The sequence below is a fragment of the Mycteria americana genome, chromosome Z (genome assembly GCF_035582795.1).
Source record: "Mycteria americana isolate JAX WOST 10 ecotype Jacksonville Zoo and Gardens chromosome Z, USCA_MyAme_1.0, whole genome shotgun sequence".
Lineage (NCBI taxonomy): Eukaryota > Metazoa > Chordata > Aves > Ciconiiformes > Ciconiidae > Mycteria > Mycteria americana.
In genome coordinates, this window is record NC_134396.1 from 73,439,203 (window position 1) to 73,452,755 (window position 13,553).

The window sequence follows — 13,553 nt, forward strand, 5'->3', positions numbered from 1 at the left end:
ACTCCATCCCTTTTAGTGGGCATGAAGGCCCAGAGCAGAAGGGAGGATCCAGCATGTGTCTGCAGCTGGGCACACCACTCAAACACAACAATGTATATATAAAGTTTGCTCTTTTTATGAAATTTAGAAGAGAAAATGTTATTAATTTCTGTACGCAAAGCACTTGCGTGTGTAAAGATACATGTCAAGCCAAAACCCTCCATAAGCCTCACTGGATATGATGGCAGCCTTATTGACTCCACCAGGACTTGGAGGAGATCTGTATTACAGGTACAAGCATGCCATACCCAATATTCCTGGTGGCTGAGAATTAAAACTGTTATGACATACTGTTGGGCTGTTGTCCCTGTGGCCACATGCTTGTAAACAGCACTCCCAGTTGTCCATCTGCGCCATGTCTGGGTGGGCAAGTAACTCAACGCAACAGGAGTGGTTCAGTAGGTTGGAGCAGTTAGTGCTGAGTTTCCTGTATCTGCACAGTGTGAGTTATAGGGCTATTTTCATCAGGCTAGATTTTAGTTCAGGCCCTGAAACAAAAATTCACACTATAGATGTGGTTTGGAGATGTCTGAAGGATCGAGGATGGGTTCAGACCTTTATATCCCCCTTATGGCTGGGATGCATTTGATGTCCACCTCAGCTTGATCTTCCAATTTAGTTTCCTTCAAAGGGAACCTAATTCATGCACACCAAAATTACCCTCTAAAACAAGATAGAGGGCAAGAAGCGGAGACGATCAGAAGATAGACTTCAAAACCACATAGCTGCCTTCGATTAATTACGGTGATTTTTTTTAATGTACATGCAGCCATATGTAGCTGTGACCTTAACCTGTGTGCACAGCATTTAAACTGTCATCTAACTAAAGAAATCATTGTTATTTTCGTTATATTCACAAATTTAGAAGCACTTAGCTAGCAGATGTTTAAGTTCAAGGAAGGTCTAAACAGGGTCAAGTGAGCAGTTTAAGTATTTCTTCCACTAGAGACCATTAATAACATAAATACGAAATTCAACATGATAGAAATTGCTTGAGCATGTGGGACACCCTGGTGTGCAAATGGGCGTCCCTGTCTCTGATGTTCACTCACAAAACCGTAATAAATGGGCTTGTTGGGGCATTACACAGGAGATGCTCTCCTAATCTACAAGCAAGCAGACTGAACTCAGAGCTCCTGCCAGCTGTGCCGTTTGCAACGTCACCCTTCCCACAGTGCAAGATATTACTGTCATCCACTGTTCCTAGGTTGTTGTGTTCTTAGTTTGTTGGCTTCTTCCTGTCATTCTTTTCCCCTGGTTTTCGTGTGTGGGGTTTTTTTGGGGGGGTTGGTTTTCTTGCTATTTGTATTTTAATTGCTGGTGAAAAAAAACCCCTCCAAATCAGGGTGCTGACAAAGCACTAAAACCTCCAAAAACCCATCCTTGAAAGTCAAGAAAAAGAATAGTCACTGATGGCTCATGTTTGGTAACACAGAATATTAATTCATTTTACACTGGGATTTTGAGGTTTGCAATTGTAAGAAGCAGCCACTGATTCAAAAGCCAGTTCTTCTGAAAAGAAGACTTCTTAATTTGTCTATCTTGTGTTTGAACTGAAACTTCAAAATTTTGAAATCTGATCTTTTTCTACATAAAAAAACCCCAGAAACTTAATTTTCTTCTAACTATTAAAGAAATCAGGATTAAATTGCGTAGAAAGCAAATGGCATCATGCATGTAAGTACAGTGAACAGCAGCGTAGGAAGTAAGGCGCTGAAATGCCTTACAATATATCTTTATAGTAAAGGATAAAACCCAAACTGTTCTTATTCAACTTGTATCAAGGTATACCATTTTGGCTTTGTTTGCTGGCCTTTAAAAAAAAATGAATCCATTAAATACCCACTGGACACATTGGAAAATATGCTAGTGCATAATTCATTAGCTGAGTCCTATGTTAGGGCTGTTGTTATTAGTCAAACAATTGCTTGCCTCTGGCACAATATTGAAGAAATAGATGGACTTTATATTTTACCCTGTTGTAGCTTTACGGATTGAGACATTCTCAGACAAAAAGGGGAAAATATTAGACTCAAAGGAATACTAATGAGAATTTCCTACTTCCAGTTTGAGGCTTGATGAAGAAAAATAACAAATCCCTTTCAAACTCTTGGTCTATTATTAATCTGTTGTGGGGGTTTTTTTTAATAATATATTTGGGGTTTTTTTTAATAATATATTTAAACTTGTGACTTAATAATTATTGGGCAAAATATAACAAAGGCAAACTCAGTGTGAAAGATCAGGAGCTGTAGTATTGCTTTCTGTTGTCTTTCCTTTTTCTTCTTAAAGAATCTTTCAGGTCACCCTTGTTTTAAAGGGACAGTCCCTATTCATGGCATGGGAAGAAGAGTAATTATTTTTCAGTAGTAATTATTAATTATTTTTCAGTAGTAATTATTTTTCATCAGTTCACCTGGCCTCTCTCTTAAAATTAAACTATTTGTTAGTTTTGTATTTTTTGTTTGAAACCCAGAGATATCTTGTCTCTTTTTATATAGTAAATTACCTGGCATTGGAATTTTACTGCTCTGCTGGGTTTGCGGTACTTCCATCAAGTTTTAAATCCAGCCACTTCCAAACATGAAGACAGTGTGTCTATTTTGAATAGTGAGATGTCATTCAATGGAAGCTGCTACTGTTAATGAAAATCCTAATTATTGAGGGATTGTTTCTACCAAAGGCAGTTTTAATTTTATGCTTAATATTGTAAAGCGAAAATGTTACTAATTTTAAAATTGCTTTAACTAAATTGTTAGAAAATAAAGTGTGTTCATCTCAATCATGTATTAATGGTAACACAGATTTCCCTTATTCTGAGTGACAAGTTTTCGTAAGCTCTTTTTCATCTATTTTAAAACATAACCGATATACTGAAAGCTTCTGGAAGATTAGTATTTCTCAGCAAAGTGGTGCAGTGTAGGTAACTTTCAGGGTTAACTCTCCAGCACAGATCAATAAAAGAATGCAGAAATAGTGTGATTACAGAAGCTGAAAAGCTGGCCCAGTGCTTTGAATAACTAATTCTTTGCTTGACACTGGAAATCTTTCTTGTTGCACATTACAAAGAGCAATTTTTGTTTGTTTTTAATTTCCAAGGCCATAGGATTATATAAATAATTTCATAAATTTTCCCATACACAAAACACTGTTCTACATCCAATTTCTAGTGATGCATATGCAGTGTAACACCAACCATATAAAAAAAAAAGCCTTCCTTATTTATGCTTTATTTTATTTTAGAAGATGGAAGAGAACACAAAGAAGAAATTGGTACTTGCATTTCTACTTTCAAAATGCTTCAAAGAAGCATAAAACAAAGGCTTTGGATTACAGTTTTCTTTATTTTCATTGTAAATCATATTCACAGAGTAGTCTGGGGTTTTTTTTCCCCTTAGTCTTGTAATCACTTTCTTTACTGTGGCAAAGTAAGTATTTTAATACTTTGGTCTATTCCTTTTCTTTTTGTGTTTTCTGGGACAGAAGTAGAAGAATGGCCAGTCAATAAGGAGAAATCATCATATTGAAAAGAACAACATGATTTAATTGTTGTCAATTCATGGGCATTAAAATTCAGATACATTGTGAAATACAAGATAATGACAGAGAACATTAATTGATTCTAATGATAGAATATTCTCTCATGAACAGAAAATAGCACAGACTTTTATCCAGTTCTTAAGCTGCTTTTTAAAGTTTTTATCCAAGCACCTAGCTAGCTTAGTCAAATATAAGAAAACATCCTGACATTTGACGTTATAAAAGGAAATGGAGTCAGTAGCTGTAAAAATAAATATAATTCGTGTCTTTTTGTCTATTTGTGCCCACTTCTCAGGTAATCATACGCTTTTTACGGTTTTTATAGCTGCTTACATTAGAACTAATTATTTTTTTCATACGAACATATTTTCATCAAACTATCCAATTAACTGTATCTGTTATAATAATACATAATGTTGTATATCAATACATAGATCTAAATCTAGCCTGATCCCAAATTAGACTATTGGGCTCTTCATAAAGTAACACGACAAATGCAAATTCACATACTGTGACTCCATTACATGAACATATGATTCCTAGCAAGCAATATCTTCAATGCGAACTTACAGGCATAACTGAACGATAAATTCGGCCATCTGTGATCACAGGCCAGCTCAGCATCTCTCCGGAGACCCAACTCCTTGTTGTCCTGTGGTCTCTTTGTGCTGCCGAGCTGGGAGCTCAGGGGCTTTCCCCAGAGCTGAGGGATCACCTGGGTGGTGCAGAGCCTGCTCAGCCACCGGCCCGGGGTGTGGGTGATGCACAAAGCAGGGGTGGGTTAGGGGGATGCTACGCCCGGGCTGTCACAGCGGCAGCCCGGAGATGTGGACGCAGAAGGCATAAGCTAGCGCAAGCCTGAGATTGCTGTGATTTAGGACCTGACCAGCTATCTCCAGAGCGTTGCAAAGTTGGTGAAAGGCTGAATTCGCCTTTCCCGCAGTGCCTTTGGTCTAGCAGTGAGGGCACTTTAGCCAGCCCCACGAGTGGGTTGGATGTGTACATTTTTTATGCAGGCAAAATATAATCCCCATTCCTGCAAAAAAGATGTGTCTGGGTGAAACCCTCTGAAGGGTTTCCCTGGAGAGGTAAAAAAAAAAAAAATTTCATGAGGGTCTCTTCACCTCTGTGCAATAGGAAAACCACGCAGCCTCCTCCAGATCTAGCAGATCTTTCGGGAGGATAGAGCATAAAAGGCTTCCCCCTTTACAGCAACTCTGGATCTAGCTGGGGTAACAACTGGGATATTCCCTATAGCTTTTCCCATCCCACAACCTCCCTGTCCAAGCTTCAGAAAAGACTTTCCATATTTCTGAAGGTTGGATGGGGGAATAATATGTATTCCTCTTGGTCATGGTCCAGTCTTTCACACCCCATTCTTTATCCTGTATGGATATTTTCCATTTCTCTTTCCATTTCCATTTTTTCTCCAAAGCGTTCAGAAAGGATTCTGAGTGGCCTGAGAAAATGTGTGAAATGGACAGTGATTTAAAAAATGGCTGTTCGGAAAAGGTTACATGGGTTTAGGGGCTTGACCTGTAATAAGCCTCTATTTATAGCTAAGTGATAGAGTTTCAAGAAAATCCAATTCCTAGTGGATTAAAAAAAAAAGGGGGGGAGGGGGGGTTTGGCACCAAGATTGCTTCATCTGTATAGTATGAGCAAATATCCACAGTGGATACAAATATCCCCAGAAGGATGGAAATTTGCCTCCGAGCTGGATGGAATGAACTCCAATAGAATACCTCTTACACTATGGTATCTTTCCACTACAATCCTACCATATATTGTTCCTGGTTTGTTCACAGAGTTTTAAAACAGGACCACAGTCACTCTGGGAAAGAGATTTATTTGCTCATGTCCATGGGAAAATAACTACACTAAACCGTTCATGAAAGCATACCACTTGTGTCCTACTTGGATAAATACCACTATATCTCATTTAGATACAGAAACAATGGGAAGCTATAAAACTTTGCGTAATACAAATATTGGTCCTCTGAAATCTTCATAGTCAGCAAGCGTAGAGTAGGAAAAAAGAGTTCTCCATTTTTAAGTGGTAGAACCAATACTGGATAGAGAATGTCAAAACTGCCTAAAAGGTTACTCAAGACCAAGATATTTTTAATCAGTGGCCTCTTTGTTTTTTGGATATCCAGCTTGAGACACCATAAACGTATTAAATTTTCAGAAAGCCTTGAGCACCCACTCTCTGAAAAATTGGTTGCGTTAAGGTATCTGAAGATGAGCACCAAGAATTGCTGCATCCAAAATAAGTTTGCATCAGAAATCCAAATTCCCTCAAATTGGTATTTAGGGAGGACCTAGTGCTTTAGGCAGCTCTGAAAATCCTAGGCACCATGCACAGTACATGTTTATCTCTGACACTGGCAGATATAGGTAAACATCTTCCACCTAGACCACTGCAGATTTAGTGAAAAGAAGTATTTCCATACTTTCTTCTGTTACCTGTAAAGAGGTTTAACTAAATAATTCAGGGCTAGCGATTCTATTTTTTCATCAATAGTTTAAAAAACAGATGTAATTTTTAGATAAAAATGAGATGTAAGGAAAAAAAGTGTTTTTTTTCTCTTCTAAACCTTAATAGCTGGTTTCAGATTTTATTTAGTAATCTTGTTCTAAGACTTAATAATTTTATTTTTTTTTCTAATTTTTATTCCATGTGATATGTAAATAGGTAAGAAATATTAAATATTGTAATGTTCTTTCATTAACACAATAACATTTCAAAGGCTAATGTAAAATCAAGCTGCTAAAGTTTACAATTTCTCTGTCCAGCAGTTCATTTATACAACTGCCCTGAGTAGATGCTATATGCTGCTTAGCAAATGGCCTTTAAGAGTTTAAAAATACCTCAGTAAAGCTACTCAAAGGTAATACAACACTTCTCAGGCATCTTTAATTGGAGTTAAGAAGAAAATAGGGTTTTCTCATTAGTTAATTATTCACTCCCTCATCAATGACTTATACACAACAAAAACACAATTGAAATGTTCAGGAGAACTAATTGTGCTTGTTCCTACGCACAGGACCATGAGCTTATTTTTCAGAAAGGCAAGATTTTACATTGTAAAACTAGTCCTATTTTTGTGGACTGTTTTAGCTGCTTTTATTAAACTCTGTGTTGTTCCCATGTGAAGCCAGTGAAAACAGTTATTTTCTAATCTACGTTGTTGCAAGGTTTTTTTTTTGCAAAACCTCACTTATCCCCTTTAACAAAAAGATTATCTTATTTCAAAATTCCTGATATAATCAATTTGCAGTGTTTCTCAAACTAGAGAAACTGATAGAAACACGTAAAATTTGTGCTTTTAAAAGCTTCTGCTTTGAGTAGCCTTACATTCCATAATTGTGCCCTAGCAATCATCAAGCTCTATTGCATGCCCCCATTCATGAAAAGTATATTTTGTTGGGATGATGTAGCTTAAAGAATTTGGCTCTAAAACTTCCTTACCTAGAGCTTCCATTAAATTATATTAATTTAAAATATTTATGGAATGATACTTTTACAAAAATATTAAAACCAAAGAAAAAAAACCAACAAATTAATGGGTTGGGTTTATGAAAATGACTCTTTACAGTAAGTAAAAAAGGTTTATCACAGTTTTGGTAACTTGCATGAGTTCATATTGAAAAGAAATCTTTCACATGTTCTTAATGAATTTAAAACTTTTGTGCTCTAGGTATTTTCAGTTGTATGCTCGGAAACAGTAGACACCATACAGCTTGTGCTTTTTATCAGGGAAGCCTACAAAGCGAACCGCGGCTTCGTTGGGACTGCAGCGTTTCCTTGGCCTGGAGATCGGGTAGCGGACGCTGCCGTCAGCCAGCCATCCAGCGTCGCAGCGGTCGTACCCCAGGAGCTTCCAGGCAGCAAATATCTGGCCAACTTTAGCGATCTGAGCTCCATCCTTCAAGCATGCCTGAACGGCTTCGTCATAGGTCAGCTTGGTCGGGTGAATCAGGTAGTAAAAACGACCTAGTAAGAGAAAGAAGGAAAGAGGGTCATTAGCGACATGATTAAGATGATGTGATATTATGAAGTTGGTTTGAGGAGAAATGGGGATGTTCGACTACAGAATCATATCAAACTGGTTGATGTGGGACTGTGCAATTTCTATGTTGCACTGTTAAAAATATCTTAATTATTTGTATAGTGAGTTGATAAATATTAGGAGTAAAAAAAAAGGCAAGTAAAGAAAACAGACTATTTGAACAAAAAAAAGTAGCACTATAGTTATTTCTGCTAACTTAGCACAGCATGGCATCCGCACCCTCACTTGCTTTCAGTGGTAGCTGAACTGTTGCAATGCATATTCATCCTCAGAGGTAGAAAAACAGCAGGAAAAAGGTCAGGGGAGAGGGATGATGGAAGACACCCTGGGATTCGGAGGAGGGCACCTGTTCTGCATCTGACTTTATGGTGCCGGACGCATTTACCAAAAAGGTGCCAATGACAATGCAAATGTCTGAGGAACCCCACAGACTTCAGGCAAAGCAGACCTCATGCATCTGTAGCTTACTGTCAGAGAAGGGAAATCAGTTAAACATCCAAAGCAGTGCACTTCTGCATTATGCTCCCAGCATTGGCTTAAAACCTTTACGAGCTTTCTTCTCGGAAGCATGGCGTAGCAAGATCTGGCCTTTGATAGCATTTGGGTGAGGGTGGCTGCAGGTAACACATGCAGTTTTACTCCCTGACAAGGCGGTGACCTTGTTTCTGATCAAGTACAAGCACAATTTTATTTTTTTTTTCTGTAAGAAAGCTGAGGTATTGCGCAGCTTCTCAGAAGCAGAGTTTGAGCCTGTGGTAGATCAAAACCATGCCTGTCGTAAGTCTTCATTAGCAGCGTCAAAACCACGCGCAGCAGTTCTGCAGCTCTGTTTCTCTTTAGGCATCAAAGGGTATATCCTCACCATAAGACGGCACTGAGCTGATAGTGCCACTAAGAAAAATGTGCCTCTGCCTCAAGGTAATGAAAACATATGGCAGCGAGTAAAGCTAAAAAAGGAAGTCTCCCCTACTAATCCGTATGCAGCAATAATACTAACATTAATTTCATTTATCAAGGCGATATAAACTGATCGTAAGCCTTTCATTCATTATACTTAGGGTTATTTATCATCACTGATTTCACAATTAACCAAGTGTGAGGTAGAAATGGATTGCAGAGGAATACTGTTTATTTGAAGGAATAACAATTTCCAAGTAAATTCACAACTTTTCAATCTGACTGTCCTGTGAGAGGCAAGTTAGCTGAAAAACAAAGGAATTTATTCATGTGGGGATCTTCTAATTCTGGAGCACACTCTTCTTAATTAAGAATGTACTCCAGAATAATGTCCTTTTTCTTCCTCATAAAAACCAGGCAAACACACAACCAGAATGCTGCTGAGTTTCAGATTACTTTCTTGGTGAAGAAAAAGCAGTGAGCAAGATGAAAAGTTACATCAGCTCCAGATGCCTGCAAAAAACACATAGCTTTTTTCTAAGTGAAGAAATGTCAGGTCAGATGACAATACAAAGATAATTGAATTAACTTTGTGTAAAGGCTGGAAATTGTATACCATGACAAGAACATTAAAAAAAAAGGCATTGACTTTGCAGCTGTGGTGGAGAAGAAACTTTTAAAAAAATCTCATTGCTGTCAGAGACAATATCTACAGTATTTCCACAGAAAACTGTTCAGAGTAGATAATCTACCCCTTTGTAAAACGCTTGCTCAACTCCGTTTCAGCAAGTTTAGAGCATTTACAAGGTGTTGCTAAAGAGAATATTTATTAAGTGGAAACCTGTTCCTACTATGTTATTAAGAGGTTTCCCCAAAGCAAACAGGATTTCAGACTTAGGGGAACAGGGATTTGGACTGATAGTATGTAAACTTCACCCAGCTTATTAGCTGCTCTTCAAACCATATGTCAATGGAATGTAATTTCCTAGGGATTTGCAGTAAGGTCAGGCTTTTGACATATGACATCAATAGTAAAAGCTCGTATACCTTGCCCTCTCTTCAATAGGAGAACTTTAATAGTAAACTCCACAGGGGTGCAATGTGTATCCGGAATCTCTGATTAAATAAAATTCTATTAATAAACTCAGTACAGATTTGGTGGTTTTCCCCTGCTAATAGGTTAGGAGGGTTCCTAAGCATTCAATCTTAGTATTTATTAATTGATGTGGAAGGAGAGGGAGGCATTAACTGTCTCTCATTAATATCTGGTAGATGGGTCACTCCTACAGAGGATGAGCATGCTTGATTTGACTTCTCACATCCAAATCATGGGGCAGAGGGTTTATGCAAACCTAATCAAACCCCATCTATAACAGCTATTTTCAGCTTTTGCATGTAACAGAACAGCCTAAAGAGGAAAACTTGAGCACATGACCTAAATAGCTTACACCCTTGTGACTCTGGGATTTTGAGAGATGCACCACCCTTGGAGATTTTTCCAAGCTCATCTCTAAATTGAGAGATTTAAGAGTAAGTTTTTATATTGCAGCTGGATATACTAGACAGTGGTCCATCAGAGGCACAGAAAGGCAGTACCACCCCGTTCGCTATCTTCTGCATGAAAGTATTAATGCAATGCCTTCAGAAGAGGATTCTCGGTGGAGCGCTCAGAGAGGATGCCTCCGTGTGCAGCCAGCCATCGAGTGTCTAAGCACCGGGGCTCAGCCCTAAGACAACTCCTGAGAGGTTGCTGGCTCCGATGCTGCGCAGGGGCAGCCGAGCAGCAAGCTCTGCCTGGGGGGTGGCAGCACACGTAGGAGGAACGCTGAGTGCAGGACTGCCTCTGCAGCCAGCGATCGACACGTACGCCGAAAAGCTTACGACCACAGAAATCAGTTAAGTTGTTTTACTGTGTAGAGAGCAAACTGCTCTAATTTGTGGTTTCGTGCGGCCATAAAAGGCGTTCTCAGCAGCCAGCGGGTTGTAACTGTAGCTTGCACAATAGGTAGACCCTGTCATCTGCTCAGCAGACACGGTTCAGTATATCTTATAGCAATACTAAATGGTTGAGAGAGGCCATTGTTCCTCAAAATTGAAGAACATGGTAAAAATTTGTGATGTGGGAACAATTTTTAAAAATCCTTTTCCAGCCCCCCCCCCCAATATCAGCAGTGAATCTGGTGACTCAGAAGCAACCACTTCTAAGAAAGGTTATGAAATTTTCTTTTGGGGAGGTTTGTTTCTCTTTTTGGAACAATAGCTACATGTTTCCAGCAATAAAATATTCTGAAGTGGTCAAATGAGCAGTTAGCATGCATTATTCAGAGACGGCTTTCTATACCTTTCTCCCATTTAAAGGGCATAGGTGGTTAGCTTATCATATGCATTACTGTAATAAACAGGTGGTTCACAGCTACACTTTTAACATGACCCCTAAAATGTATTCTTTGTATTTTTAACTTTTTAACATGAGATTTTTCCTTGATTTTGCTAGAGCTGATAAAAAATCAGTTATGCGCTGTGGTTCTGTCTGCAAAGTACATAACAAAATGTTAATGAGCAGAAAGTGTGATACAAGCTCTACTTATACTTTTTTTTTCTTTGAAAATGCTTAATTATAGAGAAGCTGATAGATATGTTTATATTTAGCTGACTTAACATTTTTCAGTGCAAAAGATCCCCATGGTTTTTGCTTCAAGAAACTCACTGTTCTCTTTCAGAAACCCTTTTAAATTAAGCAAAGAATAACCACTCGGCTATACTATAATATATTCTTTGTCCCATGTCTTTTGGGCTCTGTGGGGAAGACTGCAACAAAAGGATTTAGCTGCATTTATTCCCCTGAGCTGGTGTGTAGAAGCCCAAATTGACCTTCTAGAAGGAATGTATGGAAGAGGAGCTTCCCCATTTCTTGGTGCAGGGATGGGAGAGAAATTGGGGTGGTCTGCAGCCCTTGCAAACCTTTGGATCATGGCAGGTTGTCCCACCATGTGGGGCAGGAACCTTTAGCTTTTCTAACGAGAACATGGGCTAAAGTTGCTCCTACTGTGAAGGAAAAGCAGAGGAGAAATCAGCTGTGAGGGAGTGGAGCTGAGCACACAGACATCAGGAAATTCCAGCATGGAATTTCCAAATTTAAGTTAGATACTCCCCACTTGTGCATATTCATTTTCAATAGTCTTTATAAACATGAGGAATGTAAAAGCAGGTTGGGAAACATGTTGCCATCCAATAGTTATTTCTATGGAGGCAAAGAAATTATGTTATGTCATAATATTTTGATGGATTTAATGGATAGCATTATGCTAATGTTACTCTTTGCATTGTGTCTATCAATGCATCAACACATCACTATATATTCTTATAAACTGGTAAATTGCTGGTACTACGATTTACAAAGTGTATGAAACATTTTCAGATTTTTGGCTTTGCCTGCAGACACAAAACATGAACAGTTCTATGAACTAACAGAATGATTTGAGTATGAAGCCGTTATACAGGCAGAACAAAATGTTCAGCTATTGCACTTACACTAGTCTAAGGAAAGACACTGCAGAGAGTAATTTCATAAAGTACTATGATTATTTTATATTACATTGCAGACAAACTTTGCTAAAGCAATTTCCCTGTATAGGTAACAGGAATTCAGGTAGAATTCTTCACTAATGGTATAAAAAACCTTTTTTTACCAGTATTTTTTGGTATATTCAGCTCACCACAGATGGGATCCAACAGTTCTAGAGCGAAAACACTGAACCTGGATTTGAACTCACTGCATTGATGACTACATTTTCATTTTTTACGGCTGACTGTAATTTTGCTGGTTTGCACCTTTCTTCTTCAGGTAAAAACCAAGCTTTGCATGTATTTTAGACAAAGACTTTTTAGCTTTGACTGCTGAACTATTTAAAATTGAGCCCCCCCCCCCCCCTTTTTTTTTAATGATCCCTGAGATCATAATGTGTTTGGGGTACTTCTTTCCCCAAAAAGAACCCACTTAGCAGAAATCTAAACCTCACTCACCCTCTTTCTTCATAGCAGCTCCCACAACTGACACTCTTTGAGATTTTTTTTTTTTAAGCTTGCCTTATACTCCCCCGATCCTGGGGCCTTTGGCATTTTTCCAGCTCCCTGACATAAAGCTGAAGGCTTCTCTGTTTCATACCGTCAGGAGAGTCCAGCAGTCACTGCCACCGCTGGAAATGCATGGTGTCCTAACCACTTCTCATTTTCCTTGGCTGTTCCTGAGCTGAGAGAATCAATATTGGGTGTTGCAGAAATAGCTCTTTGCCCGTAGCCACTGCCTTTGGCAATTGCAACCTGGTGGCAAAATGGGTTATTATAATCTTTTCCCTTTACAGTGAGAAAGCTAACGTATGCTATTAAGTGTACATAAGCTATCTGAAGTGTTGAGCTGAAAATAGGGAGTTGGCATTTTGGGAGAGTGACTGGTTTTATTGTGGATATTAAGGTAAGCTTGGGACATGAACAGTGGAGAATATAGTAGGGACGTGTGAGGATAACGTAACTTGGTGAGTTGCTGGTTAAGGAAATGGACATTGAGAGAAACAGAAGTCCAGATTTTCTGCTGACACCTTGAGAGACTTACATGGCACTGAGCTGTAGGGAACTAGAAAAGATGGTGCTTAGCTCTGTATATCATCCTAGTGCTGTGTAGTATTCTGTCTTGCAGGTCAGTTTAACAGACTCACCAAGGATGATCTTCATTTTAGTGTCTTGTCTTTGATTTCTTTACTCCCTGTATACCTTATCCTTACCTTACCTCATTCCTCTTTCTCCCTCTTTCTCTCTCTTGCTGTATCAATGCACAGACGATATTTATCTGTATGTACTTTTTCTTTTTTTTTCCAGAAAAGATTTTTCTCTTTCCTTAAAAGATACTGTCCAGCTGCCAGTGTGGAAAAGGGTGGTGATTAGTGACCAGTAGTCACAAGCGTTTACCCTGCAAGCATTATGAATAGTGCAGCTATCATATTTTAA

At 38.6% G+C, this 13,553-nt stretch overlaps 1 protein-coding gene across 4 annotated transcripts in view; it reads right to left on the reverse strand.

Annotated features, from left to right (window-relative positions):
- Nucleotides 1-3,297: 3,297 nt before the first annotated feature.
- HAPLN1 (hyaluronan and proteoglycan link protein 1) overlaps nucleotides 3,298-13,553 on the reverse strand; it is a 67,268-nt gene continuing 57,012 nt past the window's right edge. For 3 of the 4 annotated variants that reach the window (XM_075527491.1, XM_075527490.1, XM_075527489.1), the window contains one exon: nucleotides 3,298-7,579. In XM_075527491.1, coding sequence (XP_075383606.1) covers nucleotides 7,290-7,579 — 290 coding nt within the window. In that variant the 3' untranslated portion in view covers nucleotides 3,298-7,289. The remainder of the gene's footprint in view (nucleotides 7,580-13,553) is intronic. The other variant, XM_075527492.1, reaches the window with a different exon arrangement.